This window comes from Saimiri boliviensis, chromosome 4 (genome assembly GCF_048565385.1).
Source record: "Saimiri boliviensis isolate mSaiBol1 chromosome 4, mSaiBol1.pri, whole genome shotgun sequence".
NCBI lineage: Eukaryota > Metazoa > Chordata > Mammalia > Primates > Cebidae > Saimiri > Saimiri boliviensis.
In genome coordinates, this window is record NC_133452.1 from 18,231,667 (window position 1) to 18,255,665 (window position 23,999).

General features: G+C 42.0%; 1 protein-coding gene across 7 annotated transcripts in view; it reads right to left on the reverse strand.

Moving 5' to 3' along the window:
* Positions 1–23,999, reverse strand: part of ESR1 (estrogen receptor 1) — a 441,625-nt gene that overhangs the window by 282,318 nt on the left and 135,308 nt on the right. For 2 of the 7 annotated variants that reach the window (XM_074397268.1, XM_074397267.1), the window contains exon 3: positions 1,854–2,375. In XM_074397268.1, the coding sequence (XP_074253369.1) occupies positions 1,854–2,305 (452 nt within the window). In that variant the 5' untranslated portion in view covers positions 2,306–2,375. The other 5 variants (XM_074397266.1, XM_074397269.1, XM_039467830.2 and 2 more) reach the window with 5 other exon arrangements.

A 23,999-nucleotide genomic window follows, 5' to 3' on the forward strand; every position in this document is an offset into this window, starting at 1 on the left:
TTTTTTATTATTCTAAGAGTATCTGACTATCATTTAATGCAAAAAAATGTAAGATAGGGCATATTACACTGATACTGCTTATCACTGGGAAGATGAACAATTTTGAATAAGATGTGATCCCCTCTGTATTTGACCAGGTTCACTTTGTAATTATTAGCAAGGCAGTAAATAATCCACCAAGGAGCAGTCTCATTAGTGCCCATTGAAATTCAGTGGCATTAATTTGCAATAAAAGAACTGAAAATTAAATAGGAAAGAAAATGGTTTCTGGAGTCCATCATAAGGTTATGGAATTCACATCATACCAGTGCCTTCCTTCACATCAAGGAGTTTAGAATGTTGTGTGGAATTAGACTTAATCGCTATATTTTATTCCTCCATTAAAAAAAAAAAAGGTGGGCAGAAGAAATCCTTTTTCTCTATTTTAAACCTAAATTAAAAGGAATAAAATTAATTCGAAATACACCAACTTTTAAAAGTTTTGTTCATTGTTTGTCTTTTAAGTAAAGAAAGCTTTAACCTATGTGGCTGTGGGATGTTCTAAACTCCTCTAAGGTAGCTGAAGATGCACGGTGGATACTCCCAAAATCTGCCCTTCAGCACCCTCTGGGACCAACCTGCACCTTAGTCCCCTTCCTTCTGCTATAAATATCCCTGGAAATAGAACACTGAACAAAAACGGTCCACGGCTTACAGAGCAGAAAGAAGTGGGGACACCAGAACAGACACCAGTGTGCAGATGGGAAATGCCTAATTCTGCACCAGCCATGTGGTGCCCTGAAGCTCCCAAACCTAGTCCAGGGTATACCTATCCTGTGGCCACCTAGGCAGGTGTTCACCAGAAACGCCCACCTAATCCCTCTGCAGGCCCATCAGGGGTGGAAAAAAGAAAAAGGAGAAACTGGGCAAGGGAAAATGGGAGGAATGGAAGAGGGAGACAGAACAATTACAGTGGGAAAAAAAAATTAAAAGGAGGATACAAAACCTTCACATTGAAGTCGCGAAATGTTCTCCTATGTCCTGGACTGGCCGCGCTCCTTCCACAGTGGCTGCAAGGCGCAGACCCCGCTGACCCCGTAGGACACTCCGGGGTATTCTCCCCAGATAGGACAGGATCGTCCCTGGGCTGGCGGGAGATTATTTTTAAGCACTCGTGCTTCCATATGGCTAGTTTTAAAATCGCGGGACACCTACAAATTTCCGGCTGTCAGAAGTCACATGCCAGCCACCGGCTCCAGCGCGGACTCAGCCAGCTAACTCGGAAATCAGAAACTTTCTGGGACCCATTCAACTCCCAATCGCTTTCTAAAGCCCCAGGACGTGGGGTGGGGAGGAGGGGGATCGCTTCCCAGAAAGTCATCACAGCGGACAAATTTCCAATCAAAGAGTCCAGATGAAAGGAAATTTGGGGAGCATATTAAACAAAAATATTAAAAGGCTAAATAAAACTCCACTGAGCTCCGCTAACTCCAAACAACCCCAGCTTTAAATGCCAAGCGTGGGACCTTCCCAAGTGACTCAAAGCGCCTCGTGTTTATTTGCCTGGAGGTGTTTTCCCCCACAAATAACTGCTGCTTTGTCTGGTTTTCCAACGTGTGTTTAGTTAGGAAGCCCCGGGCGTTCAGGTCTGCCTCTCGCACCGACTGTAGATGGGTGGAGAGCGCGTTTTTTTCAGCTGCCCTGCGAGAGAACTTGACTCTGAACGCAATGCGGGCTGCACACAGAACCCCCGGGCTCCCTGCGCGTGCCCTCGGGTCACGCGTCCCGCGGCTCCCGCGGCTCCCCCGGCTCCCTCCCTCCCTCCCGCCGGGCGCGGCGGCCACCCCGACGACGGGCGGCGCGGGCGCGGGTACCTGTAGAACGCCGGCGGGCCGGCCTCGCGCACCGTGTAGCCGCTGGGCTCGTTCTCCAGGTAGTAGGGCACCTGCTGGCCGTGGGGCTGCAGGAAGGGCGACAGCTGCGGCGGCGGGTGCAGCAGCATCAGCGGGCTCGGAGACACGCTGTTGAGTGTGGGGAACCCCCCCAGGCCGTTGGAGCCGAACGCCGCCGCCTCGGACCCGGGGCCGTAAGGGAGGCCCGACTGGCCGTAGACCTGCGTGTTGGCAGCGGCCGCGGCGTTGAACTCGTAGGCGGCGCCCTCGGGGTAGTTGTACACGGCGGGCTTGCTGCTGTCCACGTACACCTCGCCCAGGGGCCGCTCCAGGGGGATCTTGAGCTGCGGACGGTTCAGGGGCTCCAGCTCGTTCCCCTGGATCTGGTGCAGAAGGGCCATCCCGGACGCTTTGGTGTGAAGGGTCATGGTCATGGTCCGAGGCCGCCGGCAGGGCGCAGATCGGGTCCCCGCGGGGCCGAAGGCTCAGAAGCCGGCGGGCCACCTGGAAAAAGAGCACAGCCGGTGGTTAGAGGCGGCGCAGCGCATGTCCCGCCGAGACGCGACTCGAGCTCAGGCCCCGGCCCTGCCCCGGGAGCCGGCGGGTCCGGTGGAGTCTGGCGACCCGACGGGAGCAAGTGCAGTCCCTGGACAAACGCCCTCCGCCAGCTCCCGCGCTCCGGGCCTCCAACTTTAAGTACTGGTCTCCCGAGCTCATATGCATTACAAAGGTGCTGGAGAAGGGCCAGGGACTGTTGCCTTGCCCTGACATTGGCTTAAACATCACTCCAGGCACAACTCGTTTTGGAGCGATCCCAAAGAGCAGCTTCCCTGAACTTTACTTGTCGTCGCTGCTGGATAGAGGCTGTGTTTCACGGCCAGGGGGCGGGGGCGCACGAGGATCTGCTAAAGGTGGCCCAGGGAAGACCGGGCTTAAAATAAATGCGAAAGACGAGTCCAGGAGCCGGCTTTCTCCCGGGAGCTGCCTTATGTGCCCCGTGCCAGACTCCGATATATCTCTGTTTGTCTCTCTTTCGGTTTGATTCCCCCTCCTCGTTGGCTAGCAATACGTAGTGTGTACATAGGATGACCCTGGGGAGGACTACACTGTAACCAAGATAGGGCAGATAGAATGGGGTGTGGGGTTGCATACGCAGCCAGCCACAGACAGCTATATTTAGCAGCTGGGGGAACTGATAGGGGGCATCTGAGGGGAAGAGGGGGCAGAGATTCAGGGTATACATATAGGAAGACCTGCATTTTGCCGTCAGGAGAATGTAACCTTCCCGGACCTCAGTTTCTTCCTCTGCAAAATGCTTCCAAAGTGGACCCTTCCACAACCTTCTGAGAGACTCTCAGCCTGACTTGTGTGTTTATGTTGGACCACAGTACTGTACTTGGTCCTATTAGGAATTCTCATGTGAAGGATGATTCAGAAAAACCTTTGGTTAGGGCGCACATGGGTGTTCATGCCTTCCACAGGTTGGTTATGCAACCAAAACTTCAGAAAACTGAATGTGAAATGTGACCTTTTCATACCAAACATAACCTCAGGTCATGAACCAAAGCTTTGGCAATTATGTTACATAGTCGGTCTGGTCCAACTAACAGATTTTTAAAATGCATTTCTGCATGTCTATTCCTTAGTCCTACAACTCAGTCTTATCTGTTCAATAGGGTTAGGCTATGCAGAATCAAATATACAGATGAAAAACAAATAGAAAAAAGTTTTTAACTGAATTAAAAGTTAAGCATGCACACACACACAGACATATATTAAGGAGACAAAAGTTACAGGAAGTATATCATGCATCTATCATCTTGGATAGCTCATACTTTTTAATAAACTTCCTTTGCTGTAGCCTAATAGACCCTGATACAACTATCAATATTTTGTTTTAATTGCTATCCCTAACACCCAACAGAGTATCTGACAAAGTGTTCATGGTATACCTAAATGCCAAGCTTACTGTTACTAATATTTTATATCAAGTATACATTTTATCTCATTCTTACAAAAACAGACCATTGTTGGACAATATAAGGTAGCTGATTCAATACGAAGCCAAAATCCATTTTAGCATGAATAACTATATATTGTCAGCAAACAAAGGGTTAAAAACACATTAGGTGCATCGCAGATATTTCCCTTTATGGTCAGCTATCATTACTTTTCAAAGCAATTTTTTACAGATGATTTAGTTTCCATAAATCACACTTTCAATTTTCAAATGCCTTTTTAAAACACATGCAAAAAGCACTTCATAGGGCTCTTAAAAAAATCTGAACCTGCTAAATTATATGCAAATGGCACAAGAGATCCTACAAGTCCTGAAAGAAAAAGGAGACACACACATACCCCCATGGAGAACAGCAATCCTCATCTCCCTGCGAAGATACAGACACTAGCCAGAAAGGTAAGTTGCTTTCTCAAAATGCTAAAGCTACAGAGAGAGAAATCAAAACAATCCTACCCTGCTGGATCAAGAACGTCTTTCCAGAAATGTTCCATGGGCTTGTAGAAGTCAAGGGCCGAGACAGTGAGAAGGAAGGAAGGAATGTGCTCGCATGTGTGAGTGGCTCAGTGTGTGAACTAGGCAGAGAGCGTGTGTGGATGTGTTTGTGCGTGGAATGGCAGGGATTCGGGAAGCAGCCAGTAGGCAGGGCACTTGGCAGCCCCTCCCGGCAGACACGCAGCTGGGCTACTGCACGGAGCTGGATGAATGGCAGTGGGGAGTGAGGGGAGATTTGCTGTCTGCTCACAGGGAGCAGCGTGGCACAGCCAGAGAAAGCTTTCCTGGGGAGGAGAAACCCCAGCCCCTTTGCCCCTTACCCTTGGAGGCTGGAAAGTGCCCTATGCTTTCCACTGCCACCCCAAGCAAGAGGAAAAACAGGCTTGCTGTGAATCATAGTCTTACGGCTAAAATAGATTGCCAGTCAAAAGTGTATGGATATCAAGTTTACAAAATAGGACATGGGTGGTTTTTCCGAAAGAATATAATTTAACAATAAAAGCCTTCTGGGATCCATGTGGATCAAATGCCTTACTGGCCCTAGCCCCCGGTCTCTGAACACAGGCATTGCCATGCCTCCGATTGCACCAGGAAACCAGACTTTGGAATAAATGTTTTGGCATTCTAGGGATGTGTTTCCAGCTGAAATGTAATACTCCTCCACTTCGTTAACCAAACCCACAAACCTTTCCACGAATAGCTCAGTTGATTGCTTTCTGTAAACATGTGAAAAATATGTATTATTAAAAGCCTAGGATATGAACGTAAGATAAAGGTAGATAGCTTTGTTTTAAACTGATTTTGAGATTTCAGGTTGTACTGGCAGTGATCAGGAACGAGGTCTCTCATGTCCCAGTGGGGTTCGTGTGGATCCACCCTCCTGATCACTTTCTCAACTTTTCTCTTGACCACAGTACTAACACGAAATAATGAGGTGCTCCTAGAGTGCCCACGCTCAGGGTCCCAGGACACATGACACCCAATGGAGCCTTTGTTGCCAGACATTAGTCACCACCTTGGATATTAAATGACTCTACACAATGCCAGGAGTGACCGGTATCTGGCCCTGGGACACTATGCAGTTACTGAGAGATTTATGAGTGGCTCTTGAGACCAGTACAAAGAAAGAAGTAGAAAGTCATAAAAATGTCAATGAAGCCATCATGCAAATATATATTTGTGTGATTTGAAAGACCCCGAATATTGCATCGTTGGAGCACAGAGAGCTCTCTCCGTAGTCAGTATTGACAATAAATACTAGATACAGATAAATATTGAGAAGAAAGACTGTTACCCTTTGTTGGTGACAGTGGTCCCTCCTGTTGGACAACAATGGCCACCCATGCTCTAGACCAGTCCAAAAAAAGCAAGAGTATTCGGCGGGAATACTCTTGAGAGAGGAAGAGGGAGAAGGAGAAAGAAAAGAAAGAGGATCTGCATGTGTTCACTATTGACATCGGAAGAATAGCCAGGGTAACTGTCTCCTCATAGGCTCTGATTTTTCCAAGACTTAACAATCAAAGTTAGCCCAAGAGGTTCAATAAAGGCAGTTTTCTTGACCACTTTCTCTTCAGCATTCTCTTCCAAATACATCTTGGTGAACCTCGTGCCTGGTCTTGGTGAGCATAGGTGAGAAAGTATACGGTGCTACACCAATTTTCCTCTCGTGCCTTTTGGCAAAAACTTCACTCTTGGGCTCCCAGCTCTCCTTGCTTCCCTCCTTATCCTCGCAGGCTGGACACACAGACTCCAGCCGTGACTTACTGGCTCTCCCAGGTGAAGAAGGGTAAAGATTGCTCTGGCTTCACTGAGGAATGTATCTACAACCCCACTTTTCCAGCCGTCTCCTGGGCATTGCTGGCTTGTTCAAATATGAGTCACCATTCTCAAACATGGTGTTCCTCTCAACTTCCCTCTGTCTGTGCCCAGGATCCCTGTCCCTCCAGTCACCCAGATTAAAATCTCCCTGTCTTCTTCCAGGGCTGATTCTCCTTTGCCTTTCTCACCTAATCAAGAGGCAATTTCTGAGCCTTCTAGCTTTACAATCTCTCCCTTTCCATTGCATTTCTGTCATGCCCTTTGAAACCTATTACCTTATCTGTCCTAAGAGCCTAAGGACCTCTCAGCTCTTTCCTCCTGGACTTCATCCTAGACCCTGCTGCCTGCTTATTTTCTTGGATTTTTTTACTGCCTCAGGGTCCATCCTGTCATGACCCAGCTCTATCTTTAACCCAAATCACAGCTTCCCCATGAGTTCAGCGCTTCCTCTCTGCCTATAACAATCCTTCCAAATCCATCTCCTCCTACTGTAACCTATGCTTCAGCCAAGCAAAATCTTAATATTCCAAGAATTCAAAGGTTTTCTTCTCTTCTACCTTAATCCCCACTTTCTTGGCTTGTCAGGGGGAAGCATACCTTTTGTAATAGGTCCAGCCAAAATGCCACCACATGCAGAATTCCTTCCTTTAATCTCTGTTCCAAGAAAATTTCCTCTCCTCTGAATTCTAGTGGTAGTTGTCATGCATTTAACACATTCTTTCTGAATTAGTATTATTTATCTGTTTTGTATCCCCTCAACCTGCTCAGAAGCTCCTTGAGGACAAGGTCTTGCTAGAATTATCTGGGAATCATGAGCATCCAACACTGTGCCTGGCCATGTCAGGTCATCAAATGTTGGTTAATATATTGATATAGATAGTTAAAATAACAATGTAATATTATAGGTGTCTGGATAAACATCTCGATCTCTTGAAATTGTGGTCCACCTGCCTTGGCCTCCCAAAGTACTGGGATCACAGGCATGAACCACCATGCCTGGCCATGGATAACCATCTCTAAAAGTAACTTTCCATGTGGCATTCAACCATTTTCTTTTCTTTTCTTTTTCTTTTTTTTCTTTTTTCTTTTTTTTTTTTTTTTTTTTTTTTTTTTTTGCAACAGAGTTGGTTTCACTCTTGTCACCCAGACTGGAGTGCAATGCTGCAATTTCAGTTCGCCACAACCTCTGTCCCCCACCACCCACCACCACCACCAGGTTCAAGTGATTCTCCTGCCTCAGCCTCCTGAAGTAGCTGGGATTACAGGCACCCACCACCACGCCCAGCTAATTTTTTTGTATTTTTAGTTGAGATAGGGTTTCACCATGTTGGCCAGGCTGGTCTTGAACTTCTGACCTCAGGTGATCCACCTGCCTCAGCCTCCCAAAGTTCCGGGATTACAGGCATGAGCCACTACGTCCAGCCATGGATAACCATCTCTAAAAGTTAACTTTCCGCCTCCTGGTTTCAAGCAATTCTCTTGCCTCAGCCTCCTGAAGTAGCTGGGATTACAGGTGCCCACCATCATGCCCAACTAGTTTTTTTTTGTATTTTTACTTGAGATGGGGTTTCACCATGTTGGCCAGGTTGGTCTTGAAACTTCTGACCTCAGGTGATCCACCCACCTCGGCCTCCCAAAGTGCTGAGATTATAGGTGTGAGACACCGTGCCCGGCCCATTCTACCATTTTCAAATCTGTTTTTGCTAGAAAATTATCTTTGTATCTTCATGCCAACTGAGGCCATAAAGTCAAAATTTAAATTCGTACAATCTCGAGGCGTTAGCCTGCAATTCTTGGCAGCATGATTCACAAGAGAGCTCTGAATTTTTAGTTTGTAAGCAGATAATACTATGACCAAACATAGCTTCTTCTCTAGCTCCATTAAAAGCTTTTTACATTTACAAAAAACATTGTTCCTCCAACAGAAATGTGAAAGAAAATAAATGTGGAAATATCTCCATCATAGCTTATACTACTAGAAATGGTTCCTTCACTCGGAGACATGAAGGTTTGGCTGTGTTCAAACTGATTATTGTAGTGATTATAAATGCTCTGTTTGGAAGCTTGTTTTTGAGCATTTATCTGATACCATCAATTTTCCTCGAATGTAGAAAAATAACAAAGAATTTACCTTTAAGTTTCTTCTCATTTTCACAAATAGTTTGGTCACTTATTTTAAGAGTTTTTGATTAGCTCCTAGACCTTTTTCATCTGACCTTGAGTATTTGTTTTTTGAAGCAAAATTGATATACAATGAAACACATGTATCTAGAGCATACCATTTGATGAATTTGACAGATAGATGGGCCCATGTAACAACCATCCTGATCAAAATATAGAGTATTTCCATCACCCCAGAAATTTCCCATTGTGTCCCATTCTAATAAACTCCTAATCCTATAGGCAACCATTGTCCTGACTTCTATCTCCATCTGGGCCAGGTGGCAAAATAAATCTGTGATCTCTTTGGACCATGATCTCCTACAAATTGAAGTGCATATACCACATATCCTACCAATGGCACAGCCAGCAAAGTGCTGGGCATGCAGGTTACTGGGCATCAAAGGACAGAGCTGCCTTCTTCTCAGTCAGACTCCTCTTGCTCCAATGGGACCCTCGAGGCCACAGAATTGTCCTCGCACTCTAGTCATGGATCTTTTTAAGTACAATGGCTTTTAACATGATCAAATTTTACCCCAGTCTGCAAGGGTACACGTTAGCAAGAAGGCAAATGGAATCAGTATTCTTTAACATGTTTATTTTTTATTTTTTAATTTATTTGTTTATTTTTATTTATTTATTTGGAGACAGAGTCTTGCCCTGTCACCCAGGCTGGAATGCAATGGCGCCAACTCAGCTCACTGCAACCTCCACCTTTTGGGCTCAAGCAATTTTCCTACCTCAGCCTCCCAAGTAGCTGGGATTACAGGTGCATGCCACCACAGCTGGCTAATATTTTGTATTGTTAGTACAGGCAGGGTTTCACCATGTTGGCCAGGGTGGTCATGAACTCCTGACCACGTGAGCTGCCCGCCTAAGCCTCCCAAAGTGCTGGGATTATAGGCGTGAGCCACTGCACCCAGCGCTTTTTTAAACAGCCTTTTCTTTCCCACTAACACTCCAAGGAAAAAAGGTATGATTTGTGACCAAGAATCAAGCCAAAGACCCTTACTCTTACAAAGCCTGTGATCTGAGATGCTATTTCCTACCTTCCCACCTACAACTGGATAAGGACAGTTTGAATTTTTTGGTTGGCAGGCAGAATGACTGCTCTTGATTATGAGTCAATGAATGATTTGGATTTAATCTGCCAGCTTAATAGAATTTAGTAACTTTCATCTTAACTTTTCTGGGAAATTTTCTTTTTAACAATATTTTAAGATCTTTTTATATAACATACCTGTGTGGCATGTAGTAGAAGGCAATTTAAAAAGAACTTTCACTGTAAGTGCCATGAGTGATACAAGAATTCCAATTATTCCAATTATTGTTACACTGTGTCCCTCTCCCTCCCTTTATCTGTTGTTTACTTGAAGAATTTCATTGCCAACTTAGAGTATTATTTCTCTATGAAGAGCAATATCCAGATTGTGCCTAAATTCACTTAGATTCAGATAGTCCTATCTAATGTTAAGACGGGCCTTTCTACACACACACACACACACACACACACACACACACACACACCCCACATAATCAACCAAGAACCATTCCTGATTCCAGAGCCAGCCTCGCAAAATGATTTTTTTTTTTTTTTTAAAGAGAGAGGAGATTTGAGCAGTTAGCATTTTCAGCCTTTTCGGCTGTTCCAATTTTGTTACCACGGTGCCTTCCCATTCTATTCTCCCTAAGTGCCTAGGACTTCCATGCTTGCAAAACTCCTCCCTTCTCCCAACCTGCTCAATTACAATCACACTGCGCAGGGAGTAATGTATTCATCAGCATGCCAATGAATGACTCATTCATTCAATTCACTCAAAAAAATATTGATTAGCTGTATTTACCAGGACCATTTCTATGCATTGAGCACTGGTTACTATAGTCAGCTCAGGCCGCTATAACAAAATACAATAAACTAGGTGACTTAATCAATAGCAATTTATTTTCTCAGTGTGGGGTGGGGGTGAGTCCTAGAGGGGTAGAAGGAGGAGGACAGAAAGAGAGAGAGATCTTCTTCTTATAAGGCCATAGTCCTATCAGAGTAGGGTCTCACCTCATAACCTCATTCAATCTTAATTACCTGTTAAAGACCCTGTCTCCTCACACAGTCACACTGAGGGTTAGGGTTTCAGTATGTGAACCCAGGTGGGTAGAGGGCACTGTCTGGTCAACAGCAGGCATCTCAAAATAAACAAAACAAAAATCTCTGCCCCTAAAAACAGAGCTGACTTCTAGGGGCTTAGTGTTTAGCCCTATTGCAATGGCCCTTCCTGCTTAGACTCTTCTGAAAGTCCCTCTTCTTCTCCCTCCTCTAAGGTTTGGGTACCCCAGGATTCAGCCCCGAGACCCTCTTCCCTCCTCTGCATACTTTCTCCAGGACGATCACAACTACTCCTTGTGTTTTTACTTTCATGTATACATTCAAAACTTCAAAATAGCAATCTCCAACCAACCTCTCTTTCCTGACTAGTGAGTCCACATTTCCAGGTACCTATTAGACATTTTTACTTACATGTTCGTTCATTCAATAAATATTTATTAAGTTCCTACTCTGTACTATCTACTTGAAGCTCAATAAATATTTATTAAGTTCCTATTCTGTACTCTACTTGAAGCTCAACTTGTCCAAAAGTAACTCAAGAGCCAAATAACTTGAATTATTATCCTTATTTATCAAGAGTCCTCCCCCTCCCCCACGGAAGTATACTCCTCCCATACTGTATTTAAGTTCCTCAATCCCTCTGGACTCTCTCTGGGTCTAAATATTCATGTATACAGCTTACTCTACCTGAAATCTTTCTCTCATCCCTTTTCATCTGGCATACTCCTGCTCATGCTTCAAGTCTCCCTTGAGACATCATAGCCACCAGGAAGCCCTCCTTGATTTCTTACTGAGTGTGGCTCCTATGAATGGTCGTATCTCCCTAAACATTCCCATTATACTCCTTCTCATGCTGTTGGATTTCCTATTTGTCTCTCTGCTTCTCCCTGTTGGCCTATAAATTCAAAAAGGGCACACAGGGGCCATGTTTTCCAAAGTCACAAGTCCATTGTGAGCACGATCCCTGACGTACAGTTGTAGTTGACCCCCAACAAATAGTATTTGAACAACAAACGTGTAAACTCCTTCCAGACATCATCTCTGCATTGTTAACTGACTTCCTCAATGATTTTACCTCAAAAGAAGTAACTATTATTAAGCCCCTTCTACTGAAATTTAGAACCAGAGCTTGGAGGACAGTTGGGGAGCAGATTCATCTTTTCTAGAACAACTCACATTCCTTTCACATAATAGATGATTAGAATGAATGTTTCTTTACAAGTTGTTGAGTGCAGACTCTTCATTGCACTTGCAAAGAAACTGGGGCCTTGAACAATACGGGAGACTTGCTGAAGGTCATGCAGCTTGAAAAACTGGACTAGAGTCTGTGTCTCCAAGCTTGGAATGCTCCCTTCTTTCTACTCCACCCTCAGCCCCTCTGGGTAGAGGCTGCAAGCTTCTGACTTTTTGTGTGGGCCTTGCTCAGCTTAAATAAAATTAAGGGACAAATTGGTGGCTCAATGAACTATTCTTAGAGTCTTAAAAATGCCTAAATCTTTGGAAACTACAACAAAACTGCCTCCACATTCCCAAATCACTGATAAAGAAATGGGAAGAGTTTGAGAACATAAGTTAAAAACATTAAACCACTGTGTCCAGAGACATAATTTGCCTTTTGAACATGAAGAAATGAGTAATCTACCTTCCATTCATTACTCCTCAGAAGAGAGTTCATTTAGGTCTCACCCCTAAATCTGCATAATTTGAACTGAAAAATCTAGCTAAAGAAAATATGTAAACACTTCCTGTGTCTACTAAATTGTACAAACTTGCAAATATAATACCTTTAACAACAACAACAACAAAACCCTACTAGTTTTACTTTATTTGATATAGTTCAGTTTCCAAAGAATCTAATTTTAAAGATATTGAAGCTATCACACTCACCAGGGAAGCTACTTTGTGATCAAAAAATGCTAGCCTTCCTAAAAAATCAGCCTTTTAAAAGAATTGGAAAGATTATTGGGAACAACATAAACATTCAAAGATTCAAAAGAATTTAGTGTAAAACCTTTGGTTGATTATCGAATAAAGACATCACTTTTAGTGACCCTTGCCAGTAAGTTTTTGTACCATAAATTCAGAAGCAAACAATAATTCCACAAATTCTTATGCCAAATTCTAATACACGGCTAATGGCACAAATTGTAAATTTGTTTTCTTTTCTTCACGCTGCCCTTCTCCATGTTCTGTCCTGAATTCCCATCTACTTCCTTATCAAGCTCACCTCTTCACTGAGGGCTTTCCAAGTCAGTCTTATCCAACCCCTATTCAACATGGGTCACTTAGTGAGACCCAGAATTCTAATCGAAACTCACAGCAGAAATAAAACACCTGGCCAGCCAATGTCTTCTCCCTTACATATGCGTCCTCAACTCCCTCGGCCTCCTTTTCCAACAGACACAGTCACTGACACTCCTTCCTCAACACAGGCTTCTCAGGCCGTGCTTTCACCAGGGTATCCAAAGTTCAAGGTGTTCAACTGTCCCAACCCCAAACCCTCAGCTCATCAAAATGCCGGTTTGCTCAAGGTCTTAATTTCAGTCTGCAGTTTATAGGAATGTATCTGATTGAGTTAATTTCCATTCCCACCTCACATGTAGATATTTGAATTTTAAAAATAGAAATTATGTTAAACTAAGAAAATCCCTACTTAGAGAACTGCAAAAATACAAAAAAGAAAACACAGGGCCTGAGAGGACAAATCTACATGCAAAGCATATTCTGCTCCTTCCTTTCTCAAGAGGCTTGAAAATTCAAAATAAGAATGATGCTGTATGAAACCATCCCATGTTAGCCCTTGGAATGCCTAAGTAAGTTGTTCTTCACATTTCTCCTCCCGCTACAGGGATCATCATTGTTCTTATGTAAGCAATTAATCACATGTAATAAACAAGCACAATCACTGCCTGGAGCTAGACTTATGGATCTCATAGAACATATTCAACAGCAGCCAAATCAGGCAGGCTAATGGGGAAATGAGGGGGGTATTCCAAACACCAAAAATTCACTCTCTTGCTACTTGCAATGCTAGAGACAGATAATATAAAAAGTAATAAAGTCCTTTTCTAAGTCCTACTGTAAAATGCCCAAAAGTTTAGGTCTAACAGTCCCATTTCCACTGGCTTTTCTTTCATGCAAAATGTGATCTTTGACCCCTTCTGGCATGCTGGTTTAACTTTCTCAAAATGGACAGAAGAAACACTGAACTAAATATAACTCTTGCTCAATCAGTCTGGACATGCTTATTCTTGGAAATAAATGCTACATTCATTCAAATGAATCTTTTCCAATCAGCCCAGGTTCACCCTTCACTACATGCTTAACAGACTCTTCCACCTCTGCCCATGAGACTCACTTACTCTGTTGAGTAATCTAGCACTAGCTGAGTCGTAACACTTGTGACTCATGTGCTGTGCCTTCAATTTGTTGAAAGGAATTTCAGCAGAAACTCTGAACCATAACCTCATGAGTCCTAGCCTATGCTCCCTTCAGACCTCACTCACAATGACTGTAGTAGCATCGTATATATTCTTGAGAGCTTCGTAATGGATCACCCCAATGTACAGGTTGGGAGGAAGGTGGTTGGCGAAGGGAACCAGATTGGCTCAGCCTCTTCTGAAGCTAGGTTGATGGTGAAGATGATTTCTGTTCACTCCAAACTACTGCTCTATGAACATGATCATCCATTTTGAAGACTTTTCATTCAAACTGGTTTAATAACCACCAGCTTTTAAAAAGGAAATCATATTAAACATTCTTCTAGTATTCTTTACCCATAATCTATCTTCTGAGGCCTCACCAGAAGCATAAGGTATTCAGTTGATACAAAAGTAATTATGGTTTTTGCCATTAAAACTAATGGCAAAACGATTACATTTAAAATTACTTGTAATGGCAAAAACCACAATTACTAATAAATCCTGATGGCTGTTAACCGAGCATCTGTCAAGTGTTTTACAGATGTCATTTCATTTTAAAATTTTATTTATTTTTAATATGTAATGCAGTTGGCACTTTCAACTTCAAAAGATATTTTCAAAGCCAGTGGGAAAATCTTTAACCTCTGCCTGCAACCCAGCAATTTTCCCTCTCTGGAGACACCCAAAGTCACCAGTTTTTAAATTTCCTTTCACGGATATTCTACACATATGCACACATGCGCACACAAACACACACCCCTCCCCCCAAACACACACACACACACACTGTTCCACACCCCTTGTTAAAAGACCCGGATAGTAATACACGTCTTGTTTGTGTCATGTTTTTTGTTTTCATTAGCGATATACCTTGGATATCTTTCTATTTCACTACATAAACCTCTTCCTCATTTTTGATGACTGCACAGTATTCGATGACATAGAAGAATTCTAATTTATTTTACCAGTCCCCCATTAATGGCAATTAGGTGTGCTCCCAATCTTTTACAGTTATCAACAATGCTGCAGGTAGTAAATTTGTACCTAAGTCCGTTTGCACATGAGTTAATATGTGCAATGTTAATTTTGATAGATGTAACCAAATGCCTTCATCATGCCTGTACAATTTAAACTCCCACATCCTTACAAATATGAGGGCTCTTTGAACTTTTTGGCGCTTTTCAAAATAGTATCTCTCCATGCAGTTTTAATTAACACTTTTTTACTATGAGTGATGCCAAGTAATCTATCTTTTCTTTTTTTTTTTTTAATTTATTTATTTTCGAGGTGGAGTCTCACTCTGTTGCCCAGGCTGGAGTGCAATGGTGCAATCTCAGCTCACTGCAACCTCCCCCTCCCAGGCTCAAGCGATTCTTGTGCCTCAGTCTCCCGAGTAGATGGGATTACAGGCATGCACCACCACACCCAGCTAATTTTTATATTTTTAGTAGAGACAGATTTTCACCATGTTGCCCAAGCTGGTCTCAAACTCTTGACCTTAGGTGATCCACCCACCTCGTCCTCCCAAATACTGGGATTTCAGGCACGAGCCACCGCACCCAGCCCTTTTCAGACATTTTTATTTGAACATTATACCTCCTAGTGGTTGTGTGACCTTGGACAAATTAAGATCTTTAAAATGAATTTATAAAATTGGGACAATTTCCACCTCAAAGAGTTGTTGCAAAGATTAAATGCAATGATGTAGGAAATACAAGTTCCTCTTGCTGTTTTGCTCCATTATTTTGCCAGTAGTTGATAATTCCTGGGGCCCCGGAAGCACAAGCTAATAATGAATGAAAGGTACTGAAGGTGTGACAAAGAGCAGAATTGTGCGGCCCAAAGTTTTAGATGAAATAAAGAACTGTTGTTGAAGGCATGCTTACAACATTTCAAAGGACAGTTTGTTTGACATGTCATTGAAATTTGGTAAAAATAAGCAATGTTTCTCTGGGGACAAAAAGTAGCCATGCATGGTGGCACCTTAGATGTGCAAAATGTTAATGCCAGAAGCAAGCTATATAAACTTAAAAACTAAAAACTCATGAGTCAGGTGTGTTTAGGGAAATGAATTGTTGCAATGCTAGTTTTTACTATTTTGCAACATTTTCAGATCCACTACAAACCCTCTATTGCTCCCACTGAGACATTGTATACTCCAAGTAAGTATCTATTATCAGATTTTAAACCTTTGTAAATAAGTGGTAGACTGTTGACAAAATTGTGACTGTCATGTCGAGAAATGGACTTTGGCTCTCACAATATAAAAAGAAATATTTGGAAGTAATCTGTCAACTATCAGGCATTAAGATGTTTTGGTGTATCACTAAAATGCTTGGAACTCAAATGGCAAATGTGTCTACCATCCAATTTAGAATCCCTTTATATACAAAATTATCAGTAGAGTTGAAAACATAAACCACAGAATTTTTCTTAACTTTATTTTTTAGTCTTTCCATTTATGTTATCAATAAATACAACTACTAGATCTGAAGATTATGGAAACCCATTTGGACTCCAATAAGAGGAAAACAATGATTGTGCCCTAGTTTTAGTGGAAAGAAAAGGTCTTATATTTGTGGTTAATTTTTTGCCTCTGCAGAGGAAGCCAAATCGTTGTTTTTATATTGGGAGAAAATCCAATTGTTAACATACTTATGAGTTTTCTGATCCACTGCATAGACATCAAGGGAGAGTTTACACTAACCCTCCCTTCCCCATTTTGTTACACTCTATCCCAATTTTTTAGAACTCAAGGAAGAGAACATTAAATAGGCTATCATTACAGATAACATCCTATTCTTTTTTTTTTTTTAACGTGAGTATATAGTTTATTTTATTCTTTATGGCAGTCACAAAGTCCTTTCCAGTGTTTTCCAAAAATGGCTGAGACTGAATTTCCCACATGCTCTATTTAGAAATTGGCCACCACCACCACTACAGATAACATCCTATGTAATATGCCCTAAAATATGTTTTTGTTTTTGTTTGAGACGGCGTCCCGCTCTTTCGCCCAGCCTGGAGTTCAATGGTGTGATCTGGGCTCACTGCAACCTCCGCCTCCTGGATTCAAGTGATTCTCCTGCCTCAGCCTCCTGAGTAGCTGGAACTACAGGCAGGTACCACCACCTCCAGCTAATTTCTATATTTTTAGTAGAGACGGGGTTTCACCATGTTAGTCAGGCTGGTCTCGAACTCCTGAACTCAGGTGATCCACCCGCCTCAACCTCCCAAAGTACTGGGATTGCAGACGTGAGCCACCGTGCCTGGCCTCATTATTTGTGTCCTCCTTACTACTATTAAAAAAAAAAAATTAGCTGTAAAACAACATGAGGCAGGAGGCAGGTCCTTGTGGAGGTCTTCCAGAAGCAGGCATTGCTATCAGAGGAGATGACAGCTCCATGAGTGTTACTGCTCCTAAGGGCCTTCCAGTGGGACAAGATGTGGAGGGAGAAGACAGTGACTTTGATGATTCTGACCCTGGGTAGGCCTAGGCTAATACATGTGTTTGTGACTTTGTTTTTTAAAAAAAGTTGAAAATGTTTTTTTAACAATTAAATAGAAAAAAGCTTATAAAATAACAATGTAAAGAAAGAATTTTTGTATGGCTATACAATGTTTGTGTTTTAAACTAAGTGTTATTACAAAAGAGTCAAGGAGATTTTAAAAATTAAAGTGTAGGCCAAGTGCAATAGCTCATACCTGTAATCCCAGCACTTTGAGAGGCCAAGGCAGGAGGATTGCTTGAGTCAGGAGTTTAAGACCAGCCCTGGCAACATAGCAGAACCCAGTCTCTAGAAAAAGTTTAAAAATTAGCCAGGTGCAGTAGTGTGCATCTGTAGTACCAGTGACTCAGGAGGCTGAGGTGTGAGGATTACTTAAGCCTAGGAGTTCAAGGTTGCAGTGAGCCGTGACTGTGCCACTGTACTCCAGCCTGGGCAACACAGCAAGATCCTATCTCTAAAAAAAATTATATTTTATGAAGTTATTAAAAACAGTAAGCTAACGTTAATTTATTATTGATTGAAGAAAGAAAACATTTTAAATAAATGCAGTGTATCCTAAGTGCACAGTGTTTATAAAGTTTACAGTAGCTTACAATTATGCCCCAGGCCTTCACATTCACTCACCACTCATTGGCTGACTCACCCAGAGCAACTTCCAGTTCTGCAAGCTCCATTCTGGCAAGTACCTTATACAGGTGGACCATTTTTGATCTCTTACACCATATTTTCACTGTGCCTTTTCTATGTCAAAGTACACAAGTACTTACCATTATATTTTAGTTGCCTGCAGTATTCAGGACAGTAACATGCTGTACAGGTTTGTAGTCAAGGAGCAATAGGCTGTACTGTACAAGCTTAGACGTGTAGTAGGCTATACCATTGAGACTGGCATAAGTATCCTTGATGATGTTTGCACCATGACGAATTCTCCTAACAATACATTTCTCCAAACTCATCCCCATCATTAAGTGACACATGACTGCAATGGAAGAGAATGAATAAATGGATAAGATTATTTAAACTTGCTGTCTAACTTTGTGCAGGTAAAAGAGGTGGTTTTTTTTTTTTGACATTTTACCTGTTGTTTGGTGTCATATAGCATTTGCCAAGTGTTTCTTAGTATACTATGTAAAATATAGAACAATACCTATTCCTCAAGAATTACAGGAGGAAAACAGAGGTGCTCACTGGATTACCTGAAAGCCACATGTCTCCATAAGATGCAGCCCTGCCCTGCCTTACTAGTTTAAGATGGGCTCTTTGTGATGATTGCACTGAGTCTCCTTTGAGATTTGTGAGTCCCAGCTTAGTAACAGCATGGACTTCTCCCCTTAATGACCTTCAGAAACGCTATAGCAATGTGGCCCATGTAGTAGTCTGTTCTCACAGTGCTAACAAAGACATATTCAAGACTGGGTAATTTATAAAGGAAAGAGGTTTAATGGACTCACAGGTCCACATGGCTGGGAAGGCCTCACAGTCATGGTGGAAGACAAAGGAAGAGCAAAGGGGTTTCTTACATGGGGGCAGGCAAGAGAGCCTGTGCAGGAGTAAAACCATCAGATCTCATGAGACTTATTTATTACCACGAGAACAGCATGAGAGAAACCCAACCCTGTAATTCAACCACCTCCCACTTGGTCCCTCCCATGACACATGGGAATTATGGGAGCTACAATTCAAGATGAGATCTGAGTGGGTCACAGCCAAACCACATCAGTCTGTAACCACAGCTCTACCACACGGCTGATAAAAGTCAAGAGATGTGAATAGAAAGGGCCTGGCGACCCCTGAAACTGCACACCCAGTAGCAGAACAGCTGTTTGCGAGGTGCTCTTTCTGTTAAATGATTCTACTCAATGACTGCAAGCCATTCATGACCATTTATAAAACTTACTGCTTATACTGGTACTTTTGGGAAAACTTATGTTATCCAACATTATATAGTCAGGTTTTTTTCATGTCCAGAAATTTCATTATAACACCAATTTGCCAAATACAATTATAAATTCCTTAAAGGTAGAGATTAACTCAGGGACCAATTCAGGAATACCCAATGGATGTTCCTGGCCAGTAAGATTGACCTCATTATTTTAGTCTTTTTCTTCACTGAATTAAGCAATTTGCTGAGCAAGAGTTTAAAAATCTGGGCCATGTTCATTTGTCAAATGAATGTGTATATCTAAACAGAATGTTAAAACGGAGCTATTTAGTCCCTGTGTTGGGCTGAGATCCCTAGATATTAAATGGCACATTCCAAAGTAAAGTTTAAGGTCACCATGTAGGATTGAAAAAAAAAAAAAAGCAGCAGCAGCAGCAAGAAGGATTTCACTCTTCTCTCTCACACATCAAGCATACAGAAGGATCAAGAATTAGAAAATTAGAAGATGTTGGAAGACCTTTGCCATGAATCCCCTCCATGACAGGTGGAAGAGGCAGGGCATGTCTGCCCTCATCTGCAGCCCAGGATAAAGGGTTTCACCAAAACTCACAGAAGTATTGATTTGTGTCTGCTAAGAATTGATGGACATGGTGACACCTGAAAATCTTAAGGATGAGAGAACTGTGGCCCACCGCTCTGGTGACATGCAAGAAAAGGTATCTGTGTCAGCATGGGGCTGTGCACCCAAAGTTTGTGGAAGCAAACAATGGAGCTTCTGTGGGCCACATGCAAGAGAGAATCAGTGCAGGTTCAGTTTGGATCCAGCCCAAGAGGGCTGCCCAACAGAGACAGATGACTTCAACAGAAAGTGTGTTGCTAATTTGCAAAGCTGAGGAAGAACCATCACAACCAGCCAGAGGGTGTGGTACCACCTGTATAGAGGGATCCACAGGGCAAGATCCTAGTCCTAGAGTATGAAGTTTATCCAAAGGGTCCACAAATGAGGACCCCAGAAAGGAGAGCAGCTCCCAACACCAGCCAAACTCATAAACACAACACCAACTCACGCCAACATTCCTTAGCTCTTTCCCCACCTCCTGACCTGCCCACTTCAACCTTGTAGGAAGCAAACATTCAGGCTGGCTCTAAGATGCACGAAGAGAAATAAACAAAAGGGAAGGAAACAGAAACCATCTTCCCCCATTTCACTGCAGGCAGCGGGCTAGGATGGGGCCAGAACTGGGAAAAGGGAAGAGTTGTAAGATGAAATGAAACGTTTGATTTTACATTGGGCTGGTTATAAAAATTAGCGACTAGCGGCCCTTTATGACTTGGAAATGACCAGAAAGTCTTGAGATTTGTTTTGTATTTGCCCTAGAGAAACAAATGTAAAGGCACAAGAATACTCTTTCTACTCCATGGTGCCTGCTTTTTAGCATAATAGTCATGTTTCTATTTCTTCAAGGAATTCGAGCCTATCATTCGCCCTCCCCACCACCCCACAGTGCCTTCAATGATTAGAACAAATGGATCCCATAACTGATAATTTAGACTAACTAGGGTAAAATTAGCTGAACCAGGAAAGTGAACATATTTTATTTTTTCCATATTTGTTTATTTATAAAATTCATAGTGTACTATTGTACTGACATATATTCATTATAAAATTCAAAATCAGAAAGTAAAAAGATGAGATCTGAAAATGTAAAGAGAAGTTTTGCTATTCAGGACACCCCACCTTGGAAGCTATTGCCATAAAGTGACATCATTTGACTCAATAAAGAATTTTCCTTGGCTATTTTCCAAAATGACTGTACTAATTCACATTCCCTCTAATAGTGTACAAGGGTTCCCTTTTCTTCACATCCTCACCAACCTTCACCTTTGGGGGTATTTTTTAACTTTTATTTTAAGTTCAGGGGTACATGTGCAGGTTTGTTTCATAGGTAAACTTGTGTCATGGGGTTTCATTGTACAGATTATTTCATCACCCAGGTTAAGCCTAGTACCCATTAGTTATTTTTCCTGATCCTCTCCCTCCTCCAACCCTTCACCCTCCAACAGGTCCCAGTGTCTGTTGTTCCTCTCTATGTGTCTATGAGTTCTAACCATCTAGCTCCCACTTAGAAATGAGAACATGCCGTATTAGGTTTCCTGTTCCTGCATTAGTTTGCTAACAGCCTCCAGCTCCATCCATGCAAAGGACATGATCTCATTCTTTTTGGTGGCATCATAGTATTCTATCATGTATATGTACCACATTTTCTTTATCCAGTCTACCATCAATGGGCATTTAGATTGATTCCATGTCTTTACTATTATGAATAATGCTGCGATGAACATATGCATGCATGTGTCCTTAAAATAGAACAATTTATATTCCTTTGGGCGTATACCCAGTCATGGAATTGCTAGTTTGAATGGCAGTTCTGTTTTTAGGTCTTTGAGGAATTGTCACTCTGTCATTCACAATGATTGAATTAATTTACACTCCCACCAACAGTACATAAGTGTTCCTATCTCTCTGCAACTCCACCAGCACCTATTATATTTTGTTTAATAACAACCATTCTGACTAGTGTGAGATGGTATTTTATTGTGGTTTGGATTTCCATTTCTCTAATGGTCAGTGGTGTTGAGCTTTTTTCATATGCTTTTTGGCCACAAGTATGTCTTCTTTTGAAAAGTGTCTGTTCGTGCCCTTTGCCCACCTTTTAATGGGGTTGTTTTTCTTGTAAATTTAAGTTCCTTATAGATGCTAAATAGTAGACCTTGGTTAGATGCATAGTTTGCAAAAACTTTCCCCCATTCTCTAGGCTGTTTACTCTGTTGATAGTTTTATTTGTTATGCAGAAGCTCTTTAGTATAATTAGATCCCATTTCTCAATTTTTGCTTTTGTTTCAATTGCTTTTGTCATCTTCATCATGAAATGTTTGCCCATTCCTATGTCTAAGATGGTATTGCCTAGATAGTTTTCCAGGATTCTTATAGTTTTGGGCTTTTCATTTAAGTCTTTAAGTCACTTATATGCTATAAGGAAGGGGTCTAGTTATAAGAAAAAAATTCCCTCTCTTACCACTTCTATTCAGTACAGTATTAGAAGTTCTTCCCAGAGCAAACAGGCAAGAGAAAAAAATAAAGCCTATCCAAATATGAAGAGAGGTAGTCAAACTATCCCTGTTTGCAGATGACATGTTCCTATATATAGAAAATCCCACAGTCTTGGCCCAAAAGCTCCTTTAGCTGATAAACAACTTCAGCAAAGTCTCAGGACACAAAATCAGCATACAAAAATCACTTAGCCTTCCTGTACACCAAAAAAAATGAAGCAAAGAGCCAAATCAGTAACATAATGTCATTCACACTTGCCACAAAAAGAATAAAATACCTAGGAATACAGCTAATCAGGGAGGTAAAAGTTCTCTACAAGGAGAACTACAAAACACTGCTCAAAGAAATCAGAGATGACACAAACAAATGGAAAAACATTCCATGCTCATGAATAGAAAGAATCATTATCATTAAAAGGGCCATACTGCTCAAAGCAACTTACACATTCAATGCTCTTCCTATCAAACTAGCAATGACATATTTCACAGAACTAGAGAAAACTATTTTTAAAATTCATATGAAACCAAAAGAAGATCCCAAATATCCAAGACAATTCTAAGCAAAAAGAACAAAGCTGGAAGCATCATGTCATCCAACTTCAAACCATACTATAGGGCTATAATAACCAAAACAGCATGGCACAGGTACAAAAACAGATACATAGACCAATGGAATAGAATATAGAGGCCAGAAATAAGACCACACACCTACACCTATATGATCTTTGACAAAGCTAACAAAAATAAGCAATGTGGCCAGGTGCAGTGGCTCATGCCTGTAATCCCAGCACTTCAGGAGGCCAAGGGGGGTGGATCACCTGAAATCAGGATTTCAAAACCAGCCTGGGCAACATGGTGAAACCCTGTCTCTATAAAAAATACAAAAATTAGCCAGGTGTGGTGGTGCATGTGTGTAATACCAGCCACTCAGGAGACTGAGGCAGGAGAATCACTTGAATCTAAGAGGCAGAAGTTTCAGTGAGCCAAGATCATGCCACTGCACTCCAGCCTGGGTGACAGAGTGAGACCCTGTCTCAAAAAGTAAAATAAGCAATGAGAAAAGGACTCGTATTCAATAACTGATGCTGGGATAACTGGCTACCCATAGACAGAAGATTGAAACTGAACATATCTTTTTTCTTTTAAAGGACACACTCAATACCTTCCAGAAAAAAAAAGTCTTAATAATTCTTCATATGTCAAATTACAGATTTTTAAAATAAATCAGCCAAAGTCACACTAAGAGGTTCAGTTTTTACCCTTGTCTAAAACCAAATGTCTCCTTCAGTAACGTTTGTATGTATAAATGGTTGTTTGTTGTTGACATTTAAAAGCACAAAATTGGGAGAAAAATGGTGTGTTTGTTTCATCAATGACTGTCTAGATTAAGTCCAGGGAGGACAAAATGAAAAAGAGTCAGTTAAAAAAGCTCCAGGCTGTGCCAGGTCTCCAGCTCACTTTTACCAGCACAGTGAGTCCCTGCCCTGCAGCACACTTGGAACTGGGTTGGGGCAGGACAGGCAGCCTCTCACTAGAGGGTAGAGGTTCCAGTGGGCTTGCAGCAGTTGCAAAGACCTCTGTGCTGCAATTGCAAAGGTCTATGATTTTGGAGGTTG